Below are 25,032 nucleotides of genomic sequence, written 5' to 3'. Positions count from 1 at the left end.
AGCACGGGGTTAGATGCAGAGTAAAGCTGCCTCTACACTGTCCCCATCAAACACTCCCAGGACAGGTACAGCACAGGGTTAGATACAGAGTAAAGCCCCCTCTACACTGTCCCCATCAAACACTCCCAGGACAGGTACAGCACGGGGTTAGATACAGAGTAAAACTCCCCCTACACTGTCCCTATCAAACACTCCCAGGGCAGGTACAGCACGGGTGAGATACAGAGTAAAGGCCCCGCTACACTGTCCCCATCAAACACTCCCAGGACAGGTACAGCACGGGGTTAGATACAGAGTAAAGCTCCCTCTACACTGTCCCCATCAAACACTCCCAGGACAAGTACAGCCCGGGGTTAGATGCAGAGTGAAGCTCCCTCTACACTGTCCCCATCAAACACTCCCTGGACAGGTTCAGCATTGGGTTAGATACAGAGTAAAACTTCCTCTACGCTGTCCCCATCAAACACTCCCAGGACAGGTACAGCACGGGGTAAGATACAGAGTAAAGCTCCCTCCACACTGTCCCCATCAAACACTCCCAGGACAGGTACAGCACGGGGTTAGATACAGAGTAAAGCCCCCACTACAATGTCCCCATCATACACTCCCAGGACAGGTACAGCACGGGGTTAGGTACACAGGAAAGCTCCCTCTACACTGTCCCCATCAAACACTCCCAGGACAGGTACAGCACGGGGTTAGATGCAGAGTAAAGCTGCCTCTACACTGTCCCCATCAAACACTCCCAGGACAGGTACAGCACAGGGTTAGATACAGAGTAAAGCCCCCTCTACACTGTCCCCATCAAACACTCCCAGGACAGGTACAGCACGGGGTTAGATACAGAGTAAAACTCCCCCTACACTGTCCCTATCAAACACTCCCAGGACAGGTACAGCACGGGTGAGATAGAGAGTAAAGCCCCCGCTACACTGTCCCCATCAAACACTCCCAGGACAGGTACAGCACGGGGTTAGATACAGAGTAAAGCTCCCTCTACACTGTCCCCATCAAACACTCCCAGGACAAGTACAGCCCGGGGTTAGATGCAGAGTGAAGCTCCCTCTACACTGTCCCCATCAAACACTCCCTGGACAGGTTCAGCATTGGGTTAGATACAGAGTAAAACTTCCTCTACGCTGTCCCCATCAAACACTCCCAGGACAGGTACAGCACGGGGTAAGATACAGAGTAAAGCTCCCTCTACACTGTCCCCAACAAACACTCCCAGGACAGGTACAGCACGGAGTTAGATACACAGCAAAGCTCCCTCTACACTGTCCCCATCAAACACTGCCAGGACAGGTACAGCACGGGGTTAGATCCAGAGTAAAGCTCCCTCTACACCGTCCCCATCAAACACTCCCAGGACAGGTACAGCACGGGGTTATATACAGAGTAAAGCTCCCTCTACACTGTCCCCATCAAACACTCCCAGGACAGGTACAGCACAGGTTTAGATACAGAGTAAACCTCCCTCTACATTGTCCCCATCAAACACTCCCAGAACATGTACAGCACGGGGTTAGATACAGAGTAATGCTCCCTCTACACTGTCCTCACCAAACACTCCCAGGACAGGTACAGCACGGGGTTAGACACAGAGTAAAGCTCCCTCTACACTGTTCTCATCAAACACTCCCAGGACAGGTACAGCACGGGGGTTGATACAGAGTAAAGCTCCCTCTACACTGTCCCCACCAAACACTCACAGGACAGGTACAGCACGGGGTTATATACAGAGTAAAGCTCCCTCTACATTGTCCCCATCAAACACTCCCAGGGCACGGAGAGCATGGGGTTAGATACAGAGTAAAGCTCCCTCTGCACTGTCCTCATCAAACACTCCCAGGACAGGTACAGCACGGGATTAGATACAGAGTAAAGCTCCCTCTACACTGTCCCCATCAAACACGCCCAGGACAGGTACAGCACGGGGTTAGATACGGAGTAAAGCTCCCTCTACACTGTCCCCATCAAACACTCCGAGGACAGGTACAGCACGGGGTTAGATACAGAACAAAGCTCCCTCTACACTGTCCCCATCAAACACTCCCAGGCCAGGTATAGCACGGGGTTAGATACAGAGTAAAACTCCCTCTACACTGTCCCTATCAAACACTCCCAGGACAGGTACAGCACGGGGTTAGATACAGAGTAAAGCCCCCGCTACACTGTCCCCATCAAACACTCTCAGGACAGGTACAGCACGGGGTTAGATACAGAGTAAAGCTCCCTCTACACTGTCCCCATCAAACACTGCCAGGACAGGTACAGCACGGGGTTAGATACAGAGTAAAGCTCCCTCTACACTGTCCCCATCAAACACTCCCAGGACAGGTACAGCCCGGGGTTTAGATGCAGAGTAAAGCTCCCTCTACACTGTCCTCATCAAACACTCCCAGGACAGGTACAGCATGTGGCTAGATACAGAGTAAAGCTTCCTCTACACTGTCCCCATCAAACACTCCCTGGACAGGAACAGCACGGGGTTAGATACAGAGTAAAGCTCCCTCTACACTGTCCCCATCAACACTCCCAGGACAGGTACAGCACGGGGTTAGATACATAGTAAAGCTCCCTCTACACTGCCCCCATTAAACACTCCCAGGACAGGTACAGCACGGGATTAGATACAGAGTCAAGCTCCCTCTACACTGTCCCCATCAAACACTCCCTGGACAGGTACAGCACGGGGTTAGATACAGAGTAAAGCTCCCTCTACACTGTCCCCATCAAACATTCCCAGGACAGGTACAGCACGGGGTTAGATACAGAGTAAAACTCCCTCTACACTGTCCCCATCAAACACTCCCAGGACAGGTACAGCACGGGGTTAGATACAGAGTAAAGTTCCCTCTGCACTGTCCCCATCAAACACTTCCAGGACAGGTACAGCACGGGGTGAGATACAGAGTAAAGCTCCCTCTACACTGTCCCCATCAAACACTCCCTCGATAGGTACAGCATGGGGTTAGATACAGAGTAAAGCTTCCTCTACACTGTCCCCATCAAACACTCCCTGGACAGGTACAGCATGGGGCTAGATACAGAGTAAAGCTTCCTCTACACTGTCCCCATCAAACACTCCCTGGACAGGTACAGCACGGGGTTAGATACACAGGAAAGCTCCCTCTACACTGTCCCCATCAAACACTCCCTCGACAGGTACAGCATGGGGTTAGATACAGAGTAAAGCTTCCTCCACACTGTCCCCATCAAACACTCCCAGGAAAGGTACAGCACGGGGTTAGATACAGAGTAAAGCTCCCTCTACACTGTCCCCATCAAACACTCCCAGGACAGGTACAGCACGGGGTTAGATACAGAGTAAAGCCCCCACTACAATGTCCCCATCATACACTCCCAGGACAGGTACAGCACGGGGTTAGGTACACAGGAAAGCTCCCTCTACACTGTCCCCATCAAACACTCCCAGGACAGGTACAGCACGGGGTTAGATGCAGAGTAAAGCTGCCTCTACACTGTCCCCATCAAACACTCCCAGGACAGGTACAGCACAGGGTTAGATACAGAGTAAAGCCCCCTCTACACTGTCCCCATCAAACACTCCCAGGACAGGTACAGCACGGGGTTAGATACAGAGTAAAACTCCCCCTACACTGTCCCTATCAAACACTCCCAGGACAGGTACAGCACGGGTGAGATACAGAGTAAAGCCCCCGCTACACTGTCCCCATCAAACACTCCCAGGACAGGTACAGCACGGGGTTAGATACAGAGTAAAGCTCCCTCTACACTGTCCCCATCAAACACTCCCAGGACAAGTACAGCCCGCGGTTAGATGCAGAGTGAAGCTCCCTCTACACTGTCCCCATCAAACACTCCCTGGACAGGTTCAGCATTGGGTTAGATACAGAGTAAAACTTCCTCTACGCTGTCCCCATCAAACACTCCCAGGACAGGTACAGCATGTGGCTAGATACAGAGTAAAGCTTCCTCTACACTGTCCCCATCAAACACTCCCTGGACAGGAACAGCACGGGGTTAGATACAGAGTAAAGCTCCCTCTACACTGTCCCCATCAAACACTCCCTGGACAGGTACAGCACGGGGTTAGATACACAGGAAAGCTCCCTCTACACTGTCCCCATCAAACACTCCCTCGACAGGTACAGCATGGGGTTAGATACAGAGTAAAGCTTCCTCTACACTGTCCCCATCAAACACTCCCAGGACAGGTACAGCACGGGGTTAGATACAGAGTAAAGCTCCCTCTACACTGTCCCCATCAAACACTCCCAGGACAGGTACAGCACGGGGTTAGATACAGAGTAAAGCCCCCACTACAATGTCCCCATCATACACTCCCAGGACAGGTACAGCACGGGGTTAGGTACACAGGAAAGCTCCCTCTACACTGTCCCCATCAAACACTCCCAGGACAGGTACAGCACGGGGTTAGATGCAGAGTAAAGCTGCCTCTACACTGTCCCCATCAAACACTCCCAGGACAGGTACAGCACAGGGTTAGATACAGAGTAAAGCCCCCTCTACACTGTCCCCATCAAACACTCCCAGGACAGGTACAGCACGGGGTTAGATACAGAGTAAAACTCCCCCTACACTGTCCCTATCAAACACTCCCAGGACAGGTACAGCACGGGTGAGATACAGAGTAAAGCCCCCGCTACACTGTCCCCATCAAACACTCCCAGGACAGGTACAGCACGGGGTTAGATACAGAGTAAAGCTCCCTCTACACTGTCCCCATCAAACACTCCCAGGACAAGTACAGCCCGGGGTTAGATGCAGAGTGAAGCTCCCTCTACACTGTCCCCATCAAACACTCCCAGGACAGGTACAGCACGGGGTGAGATACAGAGAAAAGCTCCCTCTACACTGTCCCCATCCAACACTCCCTCGACAGGTACAGCATGGGGTTAGATACAGAGTAAATCTTCCTCTACACTGTTCCCATCAAACACTCCCTGGACAGGTTCAGCATTGGGTTAGACACAGAGTAAAACTTCCTCTACGCTGTCCCCATCAAACACTCCCAGGACAGGTACAGCACAGGGTAAGATACAGAGTAAAGCTCCCTCTACACTGTCCCCAACAAACACTCCCAGGACAGGTACAGCACGGAGTTAGATACACAGGAAAGCTACCTCTACACTGTCCCCATCAAACACTCCCAGGACAGGTACAGCACGGGGTTAGATCCAGAGTAAAGCTCCCTCTCCACCGTCCCCATCAAACACTCCCAGGACAGGTACAGCACGGGGTTATATACAGAGTAAAGCTCCCTCTACACTGTCCCCATCAAACACTCCCAGGACAGGTACAGCACAGGTTTAGATACAGAGTAAACCTCCCTCTACATTGTCCCCATCAAACACTCCCAGGACAGGTACAGCACGGGGGTTGATACAGAGTAAAGCTCCCTCTACACTGTCCCCACCAAACACTCACAGGACAGGTACAGCACGGGGTTAGATACAGAGTAAAGCTCCCTCTACATTGTCCCCATCAAACACTCCCAGGGCACGGAGAGCATGGGGGTAGATACAGAGTAAAGCTCCCTCTGCACTGTCCTCATCAAACACTCCCAGGACAGGTACAGCACGGGATTAGATACAGAGTAAAGCCCCCGCTACACTGTCCCCATCAAACACTCCCAGGACAGGTACAGCACGGGGTTAGATACAGAGTAAAGCTCCCTCTACACTGTCCCCATCAAACACTGCCAGGACAGGTACAGCACGGGGTTAGATACAGAGTAAAGCTCCCTCTACACTGTCCCCATCAAACACTGCCAGGACAGGTACAGCACGGGGTTAGATACAGAGTAAAGCTCCCTCTACACTGTCCTCATCAAACACTCCCAGGACAGGTACAGCACGGGATTAGATACAGAGTAAAGCTCCCTCTCCACTGTCCCCATCAAACACTCCCTCGACAGGTACAGCACGGGGTTAGATACAGAGTAAAGCTCCCTCTACACTGTCCCCATCAAACACTCCCAGGACAGGTACAGCACGGGTTTAGATACAGAGTGAAGCTCCCTCTACACTGTCCCCATCAAACACTCCCAGGACAGGTACAGCACGGGGTTAGATACAAGTAAAGCTCCCTCTACACTGTCCCCATCAAACACTCCCAGGACAGGTACAGCACGGGGTTAGATACAGAGTGAAGCTCCCTCTACACTCTCCCCATCAAACACTCCCAGGACAGGTACAGCACGGGGTTAGATACAGAGTAAAGCTCCCTCTACACTGTCCCCATCAAACACTCCCAGGACAGGTACAGCACGTGGTTAGATACAGAGTAAAGCTCCCTCTACACTGTCCCCATCAAACACTCCCAGGACAGGTACAGCACGGGGTTAGATACAGAGTGAAGCTCCCTCTACACTGTCCCCATCAAACACTCCCAGGACAGGTACAGCACGGGGTTAGATACAGAGTGAAGCTCCCTCTACACTGTCCCCATCAAACACTCCCAGGCCAGGTGCAGCCCGGGGTTAGATGCAGAGTAAAGCTCCCCCTACACTGCCCCGTCACTCCCAGGACAGGTCGGGGTTCACATCTATGAGGGGCTGGATTGTCCGTCGGTGGATCCTGTTTCACCGGCATCGCACTCTCGCCCGCGGATTTCCCGATGGTGTTGGGGTGCCCCCAATGGCCAGCTGGCAGGATGGAGAATGCCGCTCTCAGTGTCGGTAGAATTGGGAATGAAAGTATTTAACAATGTGTTGAAGTATTTGTCCGTCTCTTACTCAATTCTTATTGTCACAGTGCTGCTGACCTGGGTGAATTGCTTCAGCGTCCGATGGGTGACCCGAGTCCAGGATCTCTTCACTGCTGGTAAACTCCTGGCTCTTGGACTAATCATTGTCATGGGGTTTGTGCAGATCTACAAAGGTAAGCGACACATTCCTCACAGAATCGAAATATCAGAAAGTTCTCCGGTTGTGAGTTTCGGTGGATCACTGTCTTCATCCAGTGGATTTTACCCCAGCCAAACTACAACAACTTGCATTTTTATAGCATCTCGGGAGCAATAAAATGTTCTGAAGTGCTTGACAGGAACCATTTCAAACAGATATCTGCTGACCGCCATCAGGAAATGTTTGAAAGGTTCATCAGTGAGGAAGGTTTTAAGGAACGTCTTGAGGGAGGATGTGAGGCCTGGAGGTTTGTTTGAACATAAACTGTTTATTGTTATCACACAACTATTTACCTATCTCCAGGGTATAGCCCTATCCAGGTGTCGGCTCACATCAACGTCTCTGAGACTGTCTCTAGACAAACTCTACCACATGTGACTCTCCACATCATACCGTAGATGTCCAGCAACAGCCATGTTCCCCTCGTCTTTCTATTGGGTATGTTGTGGGGAACTCACTTTCTGATTGTTGCATCGAGAGGGTGAATGTGGAGATGAGGTTTCCTCTTGTCACAGGATCCACAACTTGGGGTCACGGTTTTAGGTGTCGCTCATTGAAGACGGAGATGATGAGAATGTTTCTTCTCTCACAGGGTCGTGAGCCTCTGGAACTCTCTTCCTGAGAAGGCAGCGGCAACAGAGGCCGGGATTCTCCGACCTTGCGCCGGGCCGGAGAATCACCAGGGGAAGCGCGAATCCCGCCCCGCCGCCGGCTTCCCTATTCCCCAGCACCGTTTTTCGGGCGCCCACGGGATTCCCGCCGCGTCGGTCGGGGGCCGTTGACAGCCCTCCCCCCCCCCCCCCCGGCGATTATCCGGACCCCGATGGGCCGAGTGGCTCACGGGTTTGGCCGGGTCCCGCCAGCGTGGATTACTCACCTCCCACATGGCGGGACGTGGAAGGTAAGTGTGCAGTGGGCGGCCCTGGAGGGAGGGCGGGGGGATCCGACTCCGGGAGGGGCCCCCACGGTGGCCTGGCCCGCGATCGCCGATTACCGATCAGCAAGTGTGCTGGTTCCGTGGGGGCCTACTTTACTCGTGTCGGGCCCCTTTCCGTCTCCGCCATATTGCACGGGAGCCGGCGTGGAGAAGGGAACCCCGCGCCTGCGTGGAAATTCACCGGCCGTTCCGCGCCGGCTGGAGCTGCGGGGATCACTCCGGCGGCAACCTAGCCCCCAAGGAAGGGGAGAATTCCTCACTTTCGGGGGCCGTTGACCCCGGAGTGGTTGGCGCCGGTTTTCACGCTGGCGTGGGGACATAGCCCCGTTATTGCAGAATCCCGCCCACAGCCTTTGCAAATTTTGAAAGCCGAGTGAGATAGATTCTTGATTGACAAGGGGGTGAAAGGTTACCGAGGATGGGCAAGAATGTGAAATTGGGGTACAAATTAGATCAGCCATGGTCTGATTGAATGGCGGACTAGGCCCCAGGCCTGAGTGGCCACTCCTGATCTGAATTAGTATGTACATATCAACACATGAATCGAGCCGGCAAGATTTCTACGTTTCGTTGCTCCAGTGCACAAGAATTCTTCACCTTCACTTTTTGTCCCGCAGTCATTCACTTGAATGCTCCGCCTCTGTTAACATCCTCACCAATTTTTGCACATGCCCATTCTTTTCACACATAGAATTAACAAATTTGCTTTCCATTTTTTATATATATCTTTGGAAATGTAGGGCAGGATTCTCTCAAACAATGACCGGGCGGGAGAACCAGTGGGAATCGCACTGATACCCATCACAATCCTCCAACACTGAGGGCACAATCTACCAGCCACACCAAGGGTGGGTACGACAGGACTGTTCGATCTTGGGAGAGGCCAAAATCGGTTCGCGATCTAACCCGTCCGTCCCCGTTGGCGAGAAGCCAATCAGCATCAATGAAAGCCAATCTCCATTCCATTAACAGAGGGTACAGAGGGGCATAGATCAGCTGCAGCGCTGGGCTGAGAGGTGGCAAATGGAGTTTAATGCAGAAAAGTGTGAGGTGATTCATTTTGGAAGGAATAACAGGAAGACTGAGTACTGGGCTAATGGTAAGATTCTTGGCAGTGTGGATGAGCAGAGAGATCTCTGTGGCCATGTACATAGATCCCTGAAAGTTGCCACCCAGGTTGAGAGGGTTGTTAAGAAGGCGTACGGTGTGTTAGCTTTTATTGGTAGAGGGATTGAGTTTCGGAGCCATGAGGTCACGTTGCAGCTGTACAAAACTCTGGTGCGGCCGCATTTGGAGTATTGCGTGCAATTCTGGTCGCCGCATTGTAGGAAGGATGTGGAAGCATTGGAAAGGGTGCAGAGGAGATTTACCAGAATGTTGCCTGGTATGGAGGGAAGATCTTATGAGGAAAGGCTGAGGGACTTGAGGCTGTTTTCGTTAGAGAGAAGGTTAAGAGGTGACTTAATTGAGGCATACAAGATGATCAGAGGATTGAATAGGGTGGACATTGAGAGCCTTTTTCCTCGGATGGTGATGTCTAGCACGAGGGGACATACCTTTAAATTGAGGGGAGATAGATATAAGACAGATGTCAGAGGTAGGTTCTTTACTCAGAGAGTAGTAAGGGCGTGGAATGCCCTGCCTGCAACAGTAGTGGACTTGCCATTCAAATGCTCATTGGATAGACATATGGACGATAAGGGAATAGTGTAGATGGGCTTTAGAGTGGTTTCACAGGTCGGCGCAACATCGAGGGCCGAAGGGCCTGTACTGCGCTGTAATGTTCTATGTTCTATGTTCTATAGGGGAAGGACCCCCTATATGACCGCCGCCCGTGATCTAACCGGCAAGTGGTCACACGGATACCGATTAGTGCTCCTTTTTACAAACGGAAAGCTGGCAGAAGGGTTTCTGTGGGGGTCCGAGGAGGTGAGGGGTATCAACACTCCCAGGCAATGAGTCTGGGGGCGCTGGGGTTTCTCCCCCGGTGCTCGTTGGGGGAAGACCCCAGGGGGGACAGTCTCGGTCGGGGGGTGGGGGCCACCATTTGTGGGGGGAGGACCACCATCTGTGGGGAGGGTTGCCCCTGGGCTGGAGTGGGTGTACCAGCATCCATGGGTCCGCTATGCCAATCCCAGATGGTCTATATCCATAACGTGGGCAGCTCCAGCTACTGCCCATCTGTCCCACCGTCCACCCATAACCCCCACTGACCGTGACAGCCTCCGGGCTTTTGCTAACAGGGAATTGGGAATGGTAATAATGGGAGCACATCCCGGCTCCCAATGGATTCCCTTGCAGAGAAGTGTCATGTCGCAGGTGGGAGTTACTGCCGAGCAACCCAACCAGAAGGTGGGGCCTGACCTCGGGAGGCTTCAACACCACACACACAGAAATCAACGTCCAAACAGGCGGGGGCTGGGCCTCAGCACTCGGGACATCGCCTCATCCAGAGGGTGGACCAGCGAGGGAACCAAAGCCCGGTCCAGATAACCCCACCAGCGGGTGCCAGGGGTAGAGGATCTGGGATCCGATGCCCGAGGGCCCCCACTGTGTCCTGGGGAATCCTGGGAGCCAGGAGGCTTCAGCTCAAAACGGAGGCTTCTCAATGTGACCACCTGGTTCACACGCAGCGAGAGCATCAATCCGGCTGCTTCGGGTGCCGCGAGTCAGGAGCATCCTGTCCTGGTGGGTCCCAGGCCCAGCACACACGGCTCTCTCAGTATCCTCCCAGGAGAGAATCTCTCAGTATCCTCCCGGGAGAGAATCTCTCAGTATCCTCCCGGGAGAGAATCTCTCAGAATCCTCCCAGGGGAGCAGGATCTGGGCCAGGGAGAGAATCTCTCAGTATCCTCCCGGGGGAGCAGGATCTGGGCCAGGGAGAGAATCTCTCAGTATCATCCCGGGAGAGAATCTCTCAGTATCCTCCCGGGAGAGAATCTCTCAGTATCCTCCCGGGAGAGCAGGATCTGGACCAGGGAGAGAATCTCTCAGTATCCTCCCGGGAGAGCAGGATCTGGGCCAGGGAGAGAATCTCTCAGTATCCTCCCGGGAGAGCAGGATATGGACCAGGGAGAGAATCTCTCAGTATCCTCCCGGGAGAGAATCTCTCAGTATCCTCCCGGGAGAGCAGGATCTGGACCAGGCAGAGAATCTCTCAGTATCCTCCTGGGAGAGAATCTCTCAGTATCCTCCCGGGAGAGAATCTCTCAGTATCCTCCCGGGAGAGAATCTCTCAGTATCCTCCCGGGAGAGCAGGATCTGGACCAGGGAGAGAATCTCTCAGTATCCTCCCGGGAGAGCAGGATCTGGGCCAGGGAGAGAATCTCTCAGTATCCTCCCGGGAGAGCAGGATATGGACCAGGGAGAGAATCTCTCAGTATCCTCCCGGGAGAGAATCTCTCAGTATCCTCCCGGGAGAGCAGGATCTGGACCAGGCAGAGAATCTCTCAGTATCCTCCCGGGAGAGAATCTCTCAGTATCCTCCCGGGAGAGAATCTCTCAGTATCCTCCTGGGAGAGAATCTCTCAGTATCCTCCCGGGAGAGAATCTCTCAGTATCCTCCCGGGAGAGAATCTCTCAGTATCCTCCCGGGAGAGCAGGATATGGACCAGGGAGAGAATCTCTCAGTATCCTCCCAGGACAGCAGGATATGGACCAGGGAGAGAATCTCTCAGTATCCTCCCGGGGGAGCAGGATCTGGGCCAGGCAGAGAATCTCTCAGTATCCTCCCGGGAGCGAATCTCTCAGTATCCTCCCGGGACAGCAGGATCTGGTCCAGGGAGAGAATCGCCCCCATAATGTTTTTCCAAATATTCTTCCAAATGTCCAACCATTGCCTTCAGTTCTTCCGTGTTTTTCTTGTACCTCTTGGCTTCCTCCTGGAACATGTGGGGCTGGATTCTCCGAAATCGCGTTGGGCAAGGGGGCGCAGAATTCCCGATGATGCCAATATCGGGGGTGGCGCTACCTTCGCGATGCTCAACCCCCTGAAAAGCGGAGTACTCCAGGAGTACGGCGCACGCTGTATCCACGGCCTCAGGCCATTGCTTGAGGCCCGCCCCCCCGACGCTCCGTCCCCTACCGGCCGAGTTCCCCATGGCGTGGGTCTCTCATGGTCTCACCCGTCGGGAACTCAGCGTGGCGGCTGCGGACTCAGTCCAGCACCGCCACAGTCGGGGGAGGGCCGATCCGCGGGCAGTAGGGGGCTTTATTCGGGGCTGGGGGCACTGTGGGGCGGGGGGAGTTCTGGGGCGCACGAGCTTCCGAAGGGGGGGACTATTTTTGCGGTCCGGGTCCCTGGGCTGAGTCCGCCATGAAGCACAGCGCGGCCACTGCAGGCTGCCGCCTTCCGCGTGCGCGGCCAAGGACCCGGAAGTGCTCAGGGCCGTATCGGCAGCTGGAGCTGGGAGTTCTACACTGCCTCCCTGCTATCCCCCAGCAAAACAGCGAGTTGGTGGCCATTTTACGCCAGCTTTCCTAGTGTAAAATACCACCGTTTCACGCTGCTGCGGGGACGTAGCCTCCTGTAGTGATCTGTACATCTGCACATACACCAGGGGCTGCAGCACAGATGTAACAGTCACAGCATCACTAGAGGGCAGCATCAGAGACGGATATAAAGGGTCGAGCCCATGGTACGATCCGCCTCTTTGAGAAGCACAGGGCTAGTGAGCAGCAGCAGACAGAGACAGCTCAGCATAGGCAGCTTACCTTAGCTTCACTGGTCATACCTCGCGACTGTATTATATCTAGTTAAGCTCTGGAAACAGAACAAACCCTTTGAATAAAGTATTTGTGTTAACTGGAAGTCTACAATCTTTATTCGGACTTAGAGAATAACATCCCTCCCAAACGGGGAATCCAGCTCAGTGAGCTTTCCCTGCCGATTGGTTCTTCAGTTTGTTCAGAGTGACATTAAATTCATTTTGTTTTTCTTCCTAATTAGGGCAGCACGGTAGCACAGTGGTTAGCACAATTGCTTCACAGCTCCAGGGTCCCAGGTTCGATTCCGGCTTGGGTCACTGTCTGTGCGGAGTCTGCACATTCTCCCCGTGTGTGCGTGGGTTTCCTCCGGGTGCTCCGGTTTCCTCCCACAATCCAAAGATGTGCAGGTTAGGTGGATTGGCCATGATAAATTGCCCTTAGTGTTGGGTGGGGTTACTGGGATATGGGGATAGGGTGGAGGTGTCGCCTTGGGTAGGGTGCTCTTTCCACGAGCCAGTGCAGACTCGATGGGCCGAATGGCCTCCTTTAGCACTGTAGATTCTATGATAATTTCCCAGAGGAACAAACTTTGAGCTGAGGGATCTCTGCAGCTTGTGAAGGTCCTTCAACAAGTTTTCCTTTTCTTTAAAAGGCCCAATTGCTTCATGCAATTCCAACCGGGATTGTCCGTTCTGGAATCTCCGGCTCCTCCGCCGCCGTCAGTGGGATTTCTCATAGTGACCAGCCCGCGCTGCCGGGAATTTCGTGGGTGGGAGTGCGCTGCTGGCGGGAAAAGTGGATCCTAACAACCAGAGAATTCCGGCCTAAATGGTCCGGCCAGCGGAGAATCGGGACTGTTTTCCCCGGCACTTCCTTGCCTGCGTCGGTTTATTTTTGTAATCGAGCTGGAAAGTGTCTTGTTGTAAAGGGCTAATAACCTCGCTGCCCAGTCCCGCTGACCTCAGGTCGTTGAGGTAGAGCGTGTGACTGGCGTGTGGTTTTACTGTAACGCAGGAGCGTTCGATCGATTCCCCCGTTTACTGAACCGAATTCACTCTTACCTCGGTATTCCAACTCCTCCTTGAACCCACTGTTGGAATGTCATTGGGAAGTCACCTTCACACTTTGCAAAAGGTTTCTTGTTTTTTAAGCAGAGTGACCGGGTCAGAGTTCGTGCCGTGGCCGTGCGTGGCGGCCTGCAGCACGTGGCTGGCTCGCGCGCCCCGAACCGCCCCACCACAGTGCCCCCAGCCCCCAATCTGTCCACCCCTGCACACGGATCGGCCCTCCCCCGACTGTGGAGCCGCCACACTGAGTTCCCGACGGGTGAGACCACACGCGACCCACACCGCCGGGAACCCGGCTGGTCGGGGTCGGAGCATCGCAGGGCGGACCTCAACCAACGTACGGAGGCCGTGGCCTCTTGTCGCTGTCGGGGAGAATCCAACCCCAGGTTTCTCGGGATTTTCCTGTGCATTTGACCAGCCGCTTCCATAGTCCCAAATCCCAGTCTTTAAAAGGAATTCAATAATTCTCAAATATTCTCAAAAATCGCAATTCAGAGGGGGTCTCCACCTCAGGATCTTTTGTCTGGCCCCCCGGCGGCCCACCCCCACCCACCCCCACCCACCTGGTAAGGCCCCCCCAGGTCCAATCCTAGCATTGCTAGCCTAGCACCCAGGAAATGCCCCAGCCAAGCTCCCTGACCCTGCCAGGGAATTAACCAATAATTCTTCTATAAATTCCCAAACTCTTTGGCCCCTGGCTGCCCAATAATCACAGTCACCAGGTTTGTAAATGTAAACACAATTACTGTTTATTTATAACAAGAACTATAATGAAATAAGCAGTAAATACAACTGGATACTAACAAGTTGATCTACTAGATCCTTTTACTGTCCACCCTCTACTCACACAGACAAGACAGACAAACACAGAGCGGGTAAGGGATGAAAATAATAAAGATGAAGGCCCAGAGATAAGAGTCTTTGCTTCCAATGGTAGTTCTTTAGCTCGCTTTCCTCGCCGCACGCTGGTTCTTCAACATTCTTGGTTTGGAGTCTGTAGTTCAGAAATGTATTACTCACTCCTTTTCCTGCAGAGGCTTCACATGAAAATCAGCTCTCAGTTCAGGGGTTATTTCCAGGCCTCTGCCTTTTCTGTAGAGGACGTTGGTTGGTTCTGGGCTCCGCTGGAACAGCCTGTAATGGTTTTCCTGGGCACTGATTAATCCAGGCTCCCTGTCAGTTCAGAAATACAGCCTTTCTGGGGAACAAAACGAAGCGGGGAGAGGACACCAGTCCTTCCTCTGAGCAGCCAGGAGTCAATCTTAAACCAAATCTCAACCTTCAAATCTCTGAAACATTCCAGTGGGATCACCACCTGTCACCAAGCAGAGCACAATCTTTTGGGCCAATTCATCGGCCACCGGCCAAATCAATCAAACCAGGTCATCACTGATGCCGGCCAATCTCTGTCATTGGTGCCGGGACGTCTGCAATCACCACCTTAAATCAGCACCGCTTTCGGGATTCTTCTGTTTGAATTAAAGGTATCGGCTGCTCTGCCTTAAAGTCACAGGACCATTAAATATCCATGGATCAAACATGTAATAGTGAAGATAAAAGCAAGGGGAAATAACAGGATAAACAGGAACAAAGAGGAACGACCCTAAAAATGAACCTTGTTGTTTTCCCAATTCCCCTTTTAACTTCATTATAATTTAAATTATTTTGTTCCATTCAAGTCCATTTCCAAGTCCAGATTTTATCCGCCTATTCATCGTTGATTCAAAATCTCAGGCTCATTCTCAACCAAACAATTAGCAGCTGGTGCTGATCTAGGGGATGTGACAAACAAAATAGAATTCTCACCTTTATTCCCCATTCCTCCAGACTGTGCGTGACATTTCCACATTTAACTGGTGTTGCTGAGTTCCCACAATACACAATTAAACATTATATAAATGAATGTCGACAGGTACATAATCATTGACACACACGTTTCCGGGCGATTATAAACAAATCAGGGGCGAAATTCTCCGGAAACGGCACAAATCAGTCGGGCATCGCGCCGCCCCAAAGGTGCGGAATTTGCACCGGACGAATTTCCGCCCAGCCAGCTGGCGGAAAAGGCCTTTGGTGCCCCGCCAGCTGGCGCGGAAATGACATCTCCGGGCGGCGCATGCATGGGAGCGTTAGCGGCCGCTCACGGCATTCCCGCGCATGCGCAGTGGAGGGAGTCTCTTCCGCCTCCGCCATGGTGGAGACCGTGGTGAAGGCGGAAGGGAAAGAGTGCCCCCACGGCACAGGCCCGCCCTCGGATCGGTGGCCCCCGATCGCGGGCCAGGCCACCGTGGGGGCACCCCCCGGGGCCAGATCGCCCCGCGTCCCCCCCCCCCCAGGACCCCGGAGCCCGCCCGCGCCACCTTGTCCCGCCAGTAAGGTAGGTAGGTGATTTAATCTACGCCGGCGGGACAGGCATTCTAGCGGCGGGACTTCGGCCCATCCGGGCCGGAGAATCGCGGGGGGGGGCCCGCCAACTGGCACGGCGCGATTCCCGCCCCCGTCGAATATCCGGTGCCGGAGAATTTGGCAACCAGCGGGGGCGGGATTCACGCCAGCCCCCGGCGATTCTCCGACCCGGCGGGGGGTCGGAGAATCTCGCCCCAGATATCTGCTGAAATGGTTAACTTTTCCACAGAACCTACAAGGGGTGGGGAGTGGGCGAAGGGAACAAGGCCCACCCCTTACCGAATTTTTCAAAACCGCTCTTGTTCTTTTTTCTTTAATTTTGTTCAAATTCCATTTCTTCTGTCTGTCCCTTTTCTCCTTCAATTTCCGATATTTGCTACTGAAGCAAAGTTGCAAGAAATCCTTTTGCGAAACGTGTCCTGAACTGAATTTCAATATTCTTTCCAACTCCAATGTTTTGGAAAGTTCTCACAGTTCAAGTTGGCTTACGGACAAACTGCAATTTATCTTATATTTTGGGGACAAATTGGCCTTGTCAATTTTAAATCCATATCGCATCTCTTCAAAACTCAAACCTCCATCTCGCGCAGCTTGGATTTTGTTCAGAGTTTCACATTGAATGAACTTTAGTTTCCTATCTGAGCTGATGCAAAATAAATGTTTTTCTGTACAGAACTGAACATGACAATAACAAAACTCAGATCTCAAAACGGAAAGATTAAATTCATTTGCTAAATTTTAACTTTAACTATTCCTATCTCGCCAGTACAAAGGAAGGGTGAATATGTGACTGAATGTTTAGGACAGCAAAAGAACAAAGAACAAAGAAATGTACAGCACAGGAACAGGCCCTTCGGCCCTCCAAGCACATGCCGACCATGCTGTCCGACTAAACTACAATCTTCTACACTTCCTGGGTCCATATCCCTCTATTCCCATCCTATTCATGTATTTGTCAAGATGCTCCTTAAATGTCCCTATCGTCCCTGCTTCCACCACCTCCTCAGGCAGCGAGTTCCAGGCACCCACTACCCTCTGCGTAAAAAACTTGCCTCGTACATCTACTCTAAACCTTGCCCTCTCACCTTAAACCTATGCCCCCTAGTAATTGACTCCTCTACCCTGGGGAAAAGCCTTGTGCGTCTCCTCTTCGTTAGCGCACAAGGCTTTCCTCGTGAATTTGTCTCCAGCTCTGAACGGTCTTGATGAAGGTTTACAAAATGCTTCTTCACAGCAATAACGTTCTCAGACACAAAGCTGTATTTCAGGTAGAGTTTGGCCAGCTGAATTGTTTCATTTATGGATCTGTTTCCTACGCTTTCAGGCGAGGTTGCGACACTGTCCCCTCACCTTCCCACTCCTCAGCAAATGTGAGTTTGTTCCTTCAGGCTCGGCCTTACCCTGTAGGTTTATTAATATACTGGTTATGGCCATTGAGCCATGGGCCGAGTGTCCTTGGCCCAAGGGGCAGTCTCTATCGGATGGGAGAGGCCCCACCCTTCTGTGTCCAACAACATCACTGCGAACTGCAGCCGCCAACTGTTCTGGATATTGTCATTCATTTGTCTAACAATTTGTAAATATAAACTGATGTAAGTATAAACCATTTCCCCCTCTCTGTTATTTGTCCTCCTTCGGACCCACCCACCAGCTCGTCCATCCCCAGATGGATTGTCTGGCTTCCGCTATGAACCTCATGATGGCGGTCTGGCTGCCAATTGCAGCCCGCCTTCCCAGATATTCCCCCCGTCTCCCTGCAGTTAGTTACATTTATTGCGACGCTGCGAGCGTTGCCCTGTGTCCATCTCAGAGTGACCCTGGCGCTGGAGGACCCGAGCACGATGTCCGAGATGACCAGGCTGAGACGGGCCCGGAGCCAATGTCCCATTAACAACTCTGCTGGTGCCACACGTGAGGTGGTCAAGGGGTCATCCGGTAGCTGAATAGACACCGGGCCAGTCGCGTGCCCAAGACCCCGTCATCGCCCTCATGAAAGTGTGGACCGCCCTCTCAGCCAAACTGATCGACGCTGGGTGAACCGGGGGGTCCGTACTGGGCGGTCCGTACGTGGGATCCGTGTGCCCGGGCCGTGTTCCATTGTGAGGGATCCGTGTGCCCGGGCCGTGTTCCAGTGTGTGGGATCCGTGTGTCCAAGCTGTGTTCCAGTGTGTGGGATCAGTGGGTCTGGGCCATGTTCCAGTGTGTGGGATCCGCGTGCCCGGGCCGTGTTCCAGTGTGTGGGATCCGTGTGTCAGGGCCGTGTTCCAGTGTGTAGGATCCGTGTGTCCGGGCAGTGTTCCAGTGTGTGGGATCCGTATTCCAGTGTGTGGGATCCGTGTGCCCGGGCGGTGTTCCAGTGTGTGGGATCAGTGTGCCCGGGCCTTGTTCGAGTGTGTGGGATCCGTGTGTCTGGGCCGTGTTCCAGTGTGTGGGATCCGTGTGCCCGCGCCGTGTTCCAGTGTGCGGGATCCGCGTGCCCGGGCCGTGTGCCAGTGTGTGGGATCCGTGTGTCCGGGCCATGTTCCAGTGTGTAGGATCCGTGTGTCCGGGCAGTGTTCCAGTGTGTGGGATCCGTGTGCCCGGGCGGTGTTCCAGTGTGTGGGATCAGTGTGCCCGGGCCTTGTTCGAGTGTGTGGGATCCGTGTGTCTGGGCCGTGTTCCAGTGTGTGGGATCCGTGTGCCCGGGCGGCGTTCCAGTGTGTGGGATCCACGTGCCCGGGCGGTGTTCCAGTGTGTGGGATCCATGTGTCCGAGCCGTGTTCCAGTGTGTGGGATCCACATGCCCGGGCGGTGTTCCAGTGTGTGGGATCCGTGTGTCCGAGCCGTGTTCCAGTGTGTGGGATCCGTGTGTACGGGCCGTGTTCCAGTGTGTGGGATTCGTGTGCCCGGGCGGTGTTCCAATGTGTGGTATCCGTGTGCCCGGGCCGTGTTCCATTGTGTGGGATCCATGTGCCCGGGCCGTGTTCCAGGGTGTGGGATCCGTGTGTCCGGGCCGTATTCCAGGGTGTGGGATCCGTGTGTCCGGGCCGTGTTCCAGTGTGTGGGATCCGTGTGTCCGGGCCGTGTTCCAGGGTGTGGGATCCGTGTGTCCGGGCCGTGTTCCAGTGTGTGGGATCCATGTGCCCGGGCTGTGTTCCAGTGTGTGGGATCCGTGTGTCCGGGCCGTGTTCCAGTGTGTCGGATTCGTGTGCCCGGGCGGTGTTCCAATGTGTGGTATCCGTGTGCCCGGGCCGTGTTCCATTGTGTGGGGTCCATGTGCCCGGGCCGTGTTCCAGGGTGTGGGATCCGTGTGTCCGGGCCGTGTTCCAGGGTGTGGGATCCGTGTGTCCGGGCCGTGTTCCAGTGTGTGGGATCCATGTGCCCGGGCTGTGTTCCAGTGTGTGGGATCCGTGTGTCCGGGCCGTGTTCCAGTGTGTCGGATTCGTGTGCCCGGGCGGTGTTCCAATGTGTGGTATCCGTGTGCCCGGGCCGTGTTCCATTGTGTGGGGTCCATGTGCCCGGGCCGTGTTCCAGGGTGTGGGATCCGTGTGTCTGGGCCGTGTTCCAGTGTGTGGGATCCGTGTGCCCGGGCGGCGTTCCAGTGTGTGGGATCCACATGCCCGGGCGGTGTTCCAGTGTGTGGGATCCGTGTGTCCGAGCCGTGTTCCAGTGTGTGGGATCCGTGTGTACGGGCCGTGTTCCAGGGTGTGGGATTCGTGTGCCCGGGCGGTGTTCCAATGTGTGGTATCCGTGTGCCCGGGCCGTGTTCCATTGTGTGGGGTCCATGTGCCCGGGCCGTGTTCCAGGGTGTGGGATCCGTGTGTCCGGGCCGTGTTCCAGGGTGTGGGATCCGTTTGTCCGGGCCGTGTTCCAGTGTGTGGGATCCGTTTGTCCGGGCCGTGTTCCAGGGTGTGGGATCCGTTTGTCCGAGCCGTGTTCCAGGGTGTGGGATCCGTGCATTCGGGCCGTGTTCCAGTGTGTGGGATCCGTGTGTCCGAGCCGTGTTCCAGTGTGTGGGATCAGCGTGTCCGTGCCGTGTTCCAGTGTGTCGGATCAGTGTGTCTGGGCCATGTTCCAGTGTGTGGGATCCGTGTGCCCGGGCCGTGTTCCAGTGTGTGGGATCCATGTGCTCGGGCCGTGTTCCAGTGTGTGGGATCCGTGTGTCCGAGCCGTGTTCCAGTGTGTGGGATCTGTGTGCCCGGGCCGTGTTCCAGTGTGTGGGATCCATGTGCCCGCGCCGTGTTCCAGTGTGTGGGATCCGTGTGTCCGGGCCGTGTTCCAGTGTGTGGGATCCGTGTGTCTGGGCCGTGTTCCAGTGTGTGGGATCCGTGTGTCCAGGCCGTGTTCCAGTGTGTGGGATCCATGTGCCCGGGCCGTGTTCCAGTGTGTGGGATCCGTGTGTCCGGGCCGTGTTCCAGTGTGTGGGATCCGTATGCCCGGGCCGTGTTCCAGTGTGTGGGATCCGTGTGTCCGGGCGGTGTTCCAGTGTGTGGGATCCATGTGCCGGTGCCGTGTTCCAGTGTGTGGGATCCGTGTGTCCGAGCCGTGTTCCAGTGTGTGGGATCCGTGTGTCCGGGCCGTGTTCCAGTGTGTCGGATTCGTGTGCCCGGGCGGTGTTCCAATGTGTGGTATCCGTGTGCCCGGGCCGTGTTCCATTGTGTGGGATCCATGTGCCCGGGCCGTGTTCCAGGGTGTGGGATCCGTGTGTACGGGCCGTGTTCCAGTGTGTGGGATTCGTGTGCCCGGGCGGTGTTCCAATGTGTGGTATCCGTGTGCCCGGGCCGTGTTCCATTGTGTGGGATCCATGTGCCCGGGCCGTGTTCCAGGGTGTGGGATCCGTGTGTCCGGGCCGTGTTCCAGTGTGTGGGATCCGTGTGTCCGGGCCGTGTTCCAGGGTGTGGGATCCGTGCATTCGGGCCGTGTTCCAGTGTGTGGGATCCGTGTGTCCGAGCCGTGTTCCAGTGTGTGGGATCAGCGTGTCCGTGCCGTGTTCCAGTGTGTCGGATCAGTGTGTCTGGGCCATGTTCCAGTGTGTGGGATCCGTGTGCCCGGGCCGTGTTCCAGTGTGTGGGATCCATGTGCTCGGGCCGTGTTCCAGGGTGTGGGATCCGTGTGTACGGGCCGTGTTCCAGTGTGTGGGATCCGTGTGTCCGGGCCGTGTTCCAGTGTGTGGGATCTGTGTGCCCGGGCCATGTTCCAGTGTGTGGGATCCATGTGCCCGCGCCGTGTTCCAGTGTGTGGGATCCGTGTGTCCGGGCCATGTTCCAGTGTGTGGGATCCGTGTGTCCGGGCCGTGTTCCAGTGTGTGGGATCCGTGTGTCCAGGCTGTGTTCCAGTGTGTGGGATCCATGTGCCCGGGCCGTGTTCCAGTGTGTGGGATCCGTGTGTCCGGGCGGTGTTCCAGTGTGTGGGATCCGTATGCCCGGGCCGTGTTCCAGTGTGTGGGATCCGTGTGTCCGGGCGGTGTTCCAGTGTGTGGGATCCGTATGCCCGGGCCGTGTTCCAGTGTGTGGGATCCACGTGCCCGTGCCGTGTTCCAGTGTGCGGGATCCGTGTGTCCGAGCCTTGTTCCAGTGTGTGGGATCCGTGTGTCTGGGCGGTGTTCCGGTGTGTGGGATCCGTGTGACCGAGCCGTGTTCCAGTGTGTGGGATCCGTGTGTCTGGGCGGTGTTCCGGTGTGTGGGATCCGTGTGTCCGGGCGGTGTTCCGGTGTGTGGGATCCGTGTGACCGAGCCGTGTTCCAGTGTGTGGGATCCGTGTGTCTGGGCGGTGTTCCAGTGTGTGGGATCCGTGTGTCCGGGCCGTGTTCCAGTGTGTGGGATCCGTATGCCCGGGCCGTGTTCCAGTGTGTGGGATCCGTGTGTCCGGGCGGTGTTCCAGTGTGTGGGATCCATGTGCCGGTGCCGTGTTCCAGTGTGTGGGATCCGTGTGTCCGAGCCGTGTTCCAGTGTGTGGGATCCGTGTGTCCGGGCCGTGTTCCAGTGTGTCGGATTCGTGTGCCCGGGCGGTGTTCCAATGTGTGGTATCCGTGTGCCCGGGCCGTGTTCCATTGTGTGGGATCCATGTGCCCGGGCCGTGTTCCAGGGTGTGGGATCCGTGTGTACGGGCCGTGTTCCAGTGTGTGGGATTCGTGTGCCCGGGCGGTGTTCCAATGTGTGGTATCCGTGTGCCCGGGCCGTGTTCCATTGTGTGGGATCCATGTGCCCGGGCCGTGTTCCAGGGTGTGGGATCCGTGTGTCCGGGCCGTGTTCCAGTGTGTGGGATCCGTGTGTCCGGGCCGTGTTCCAGGGTGTGGGATCCGTGCATTCGGGCCGTGTTCCAGTGTGTGGGATCCGTGTGTCCGAGCCGTGTTCCAGTGTGTGGGATCAGCGTGTCCGTGCCGTGTTCCAGTGTGTCGGATCAGTGTGTCTGGGCCATGTTCCAGTGTGTGGGGTCCATGTGCCCGGGCCGTGTTCCAGGGTGTGGGATCCGTGTGTCCGGGCCGTGTTCCAGGGTGTGGGATCCGTTTGTCCGGGCCGTGTTCCAGTGTGTGGGATCCGTTTGTCCGGGCCGTGTTCCAGGGTGTGGGATCCGTTTGTCCGAGCCGTGTTCCAGGGTGTGGGATCCGTGCATTCGGGCCGTGTTCCAGTGTGTGGGATCCGTGTGTCCGAGCCGTGTTCCAGTGTGTGGGATCAGCGTGTCCGTGCCGTGTTCCAGTGTGTCGGATCAGTGTGTCTGGGCCATGTTCCAGTGTGTGGGATCCGTGTGCCCGGGCCGTGTTCCAGTGTGTGGGATCCATGTGCTCGGGCCGTGTTCCAGTGTGTGGGATCCGTGTGTCCGAGCCGTGTTCCAGTGTGTGGGATCTGTGTGCCCGGGCCGTGTTCCAGTGTGTGGGATCCATGTGCCCGCGCCGTGTTCCAGTGTGTGGGATCCGTGTGTCCGGGCCGTGTTCCAGTGTGTGGGATCCGTGTGTCCGGGCCGTGTTCCAGTGTGTGGGATCCGTGTGTCCAGGCCGTGTTCCAGTGTGTGGGATCCATGTGCCCGGGCCGTGTTCCAGTGTGTGGGATCCGTGTGTCCGGGCCGTGTTCCAGTGTGTGGGATCCGTATGCCCGGGCCGTGTTCCAGTGTGTGGGATCCGTGTGTCCGGGCGGTGTTCCAGTGTGTGGGATCCATGTGCCGGTGCCGTGTTCCAGTGTGTGGGATCCGTGTGTCCGAGCCGTGTTCCAGTGTGTGGGATCCGTGTGTCCGGGCCGTGTTCCAGTGTGTCGGATTCGTGTGCCCGGGCGGTGTTCCAATGTGTGGTATCCGTGTGCCCGGGCCGTGTTCCATTGTGTGGGATCCATGTGCCCGGGCCGTGTTCCAGGGTGTGGGATCCGTGTGTACGGGCCGTGTTCCAGTGTGTGGGATTCGTGTGCCCGGGCGGTGTTCCAATGTGTGGTATCCGTGTGCCCGGGCCGTGTTCCATTGTGTGGGATCCATGTGCCCGGGCCGTGTTCCAGGGTGTGGGATCCGTGTGTCCGGGCCGTGTTCCAGTGTGTGGGATCCGTGTGTCCGGGCCGTGTTCCAGGGTGTGGGATCCGTGCATTCGGGCCGTGTTCCAGTGTGTGGGATCCGTGTGTCCGAGCCGTGTTCCAGTGTGTGGGATCAGCGTGTCCGTGCCGTGTTCCAGTGTGTCGGATCAGTGTGTCTGGGCCATGTTCCAGTGTGTGGGATCCGTGTGCCCGGGCCGTGTTCCAGTGTGTGGGATCCATGTGCTCGGGCCGTGTTCCAGGGTGTGGGATCCGTGTGTACGGGCCGTGTTCCAGTGTGTGGGATCCGTGTGTCCGGGCCGTGTTCCAGTGTGTGGGATCTGTGTGCCCGGGCCATGTTCCAGTGTGTGGGATCCATGTGCCCGCGCCGTGTTCCAGTGTGTGGGATCCGTGTGTCCGGGCCATGTTCCAGTGTGTGGGATCCGTGTGTCCGGGCCGTGTTCCAGTGTGTGGGATCCGTGTGTCCAGGCTGTGTTCCAGTGTGTGGGATCCATGTGCCCGGGCCGTGTTCCAGTGTGTGGGATCCGTGTGTCCGGGCGGTGTTCCAGTGTGTGGGATCCGTATGCCCGGGCCGTGTTCCAGTGTGTGGGATCCGTGTGTCCGGGCGGTGTTCCAGTGTGTGGGATCCGTATGCCCGGGCCGTGTTCCAGTGTGTGGGATCCACGTGCCCGTGCCGTGTTCCAGTGTGCGGGATCCGTGTGTCCGAGCCTTGTTCCAGTGTGTGGGATCCGTGTGTCTGGGCGGTGTTCCGGTGTGTGGGATCCGTGTGACCGAGCCGTGTTCCAGTGTGTGGGATCCGTGTGTCTGGGCGGTGTTCCGGTGTGTGGGATCCGTGTGTCCGGGCGGTGTTCCGGTGTGTGGGATCCGTGTGACCGAGCCGTGTTCCAGTGTGTGGGATCCGTGTGTCTGGGCGGTGTTCCAGTGTGTGGGATCCGTGTGTCCGGGCCGTGTTCCAGTGTGTGGGATCCGTATGCCCGGGCCGTGTTCCAGTGTGTGGGATCCGTGTGTCCGGGCGGTGTTCCAGTGTGTGGGATCCATGTGCCGGTGCCGTGTTCCAGTGTGTGGGATCCGTGTGTCCGAGCCGTGTTCCAGTGTGTGGGATCCGTGTGTCCGGGCCGTGTTCCAGTGTGTCGGATTCGTGTGCCCGGGCGGTGTTCCAATGTGTGGTATCCGTGTGCCCGGGCCGTGTTCCATTGTGTGGGATCCATGTGCCCGGGCCGTGTTCCAGGGTGTGGGATCCGTGTGTACGGGCCGTGTTCCAGTGTGTGGGATTCGTGTGCCCGGGCGGTGTTCCAATGTGTGGTATCCGTGTGCCCGGGCCGTGTTCCATTGTGTGGGATCCATGTGCCCGGGCCGTGTTCCAGGGTGTGGGATCCGTGTGTCCGGGCCGTGTTCCAGTGTGTGGGATCCGTGTGTCCGGGCCGTGTTCCAGGGTGTGGGATCCGTGCATTCGGGCCGTGTTCCAGTGTGTGGGATCCGTGTGTCCGAGCCGTGTTCCAGTGTGTGGGATCA

The 25,032-nt window shown here is 55.8% G+C and overlaps 1 protein-coding gene across 1 annotated transcript in view; it reads left to right on the top strand.

The window, feature by feature from the left end:
- slc7a10a (solute carrier family 7 member 10a) overlaps window positions 1-25,032 on the top strand; it is an 820,639-nt gene that overhangs the window by 740,142 nt on the left and 55,465 nt on the right. The window contains 1 exon segment of the mRNA XM_072517756.1: window positions 6,765-6,890. Coding sequence (XP_072373857.1) covers window positions 6,765-6,890 — 126 coding nt within the window.

This window comes from Scyliorhinus torazame, chromosome 10 (genome assembly GCF_047496885.1).
Source record: "Scyliorhinus torazame isolate Kashiwa2021f chromosome 10, sScyTor2.1, whole genome shotgun sequence".
Taxonomy (NCBI): domain Eukaryota; kingdom Metazoa; phylum Chordata; class Chondrichthyes; order Carcharhiniformes; family Scyliorhinidae; genus Scyliorhinus; species Scyliorhinus torazame.
Note: the sequence above shows the minus strand (reverse complement) of the source record. Positions and strands in the feature narration are given on the sequence as shown.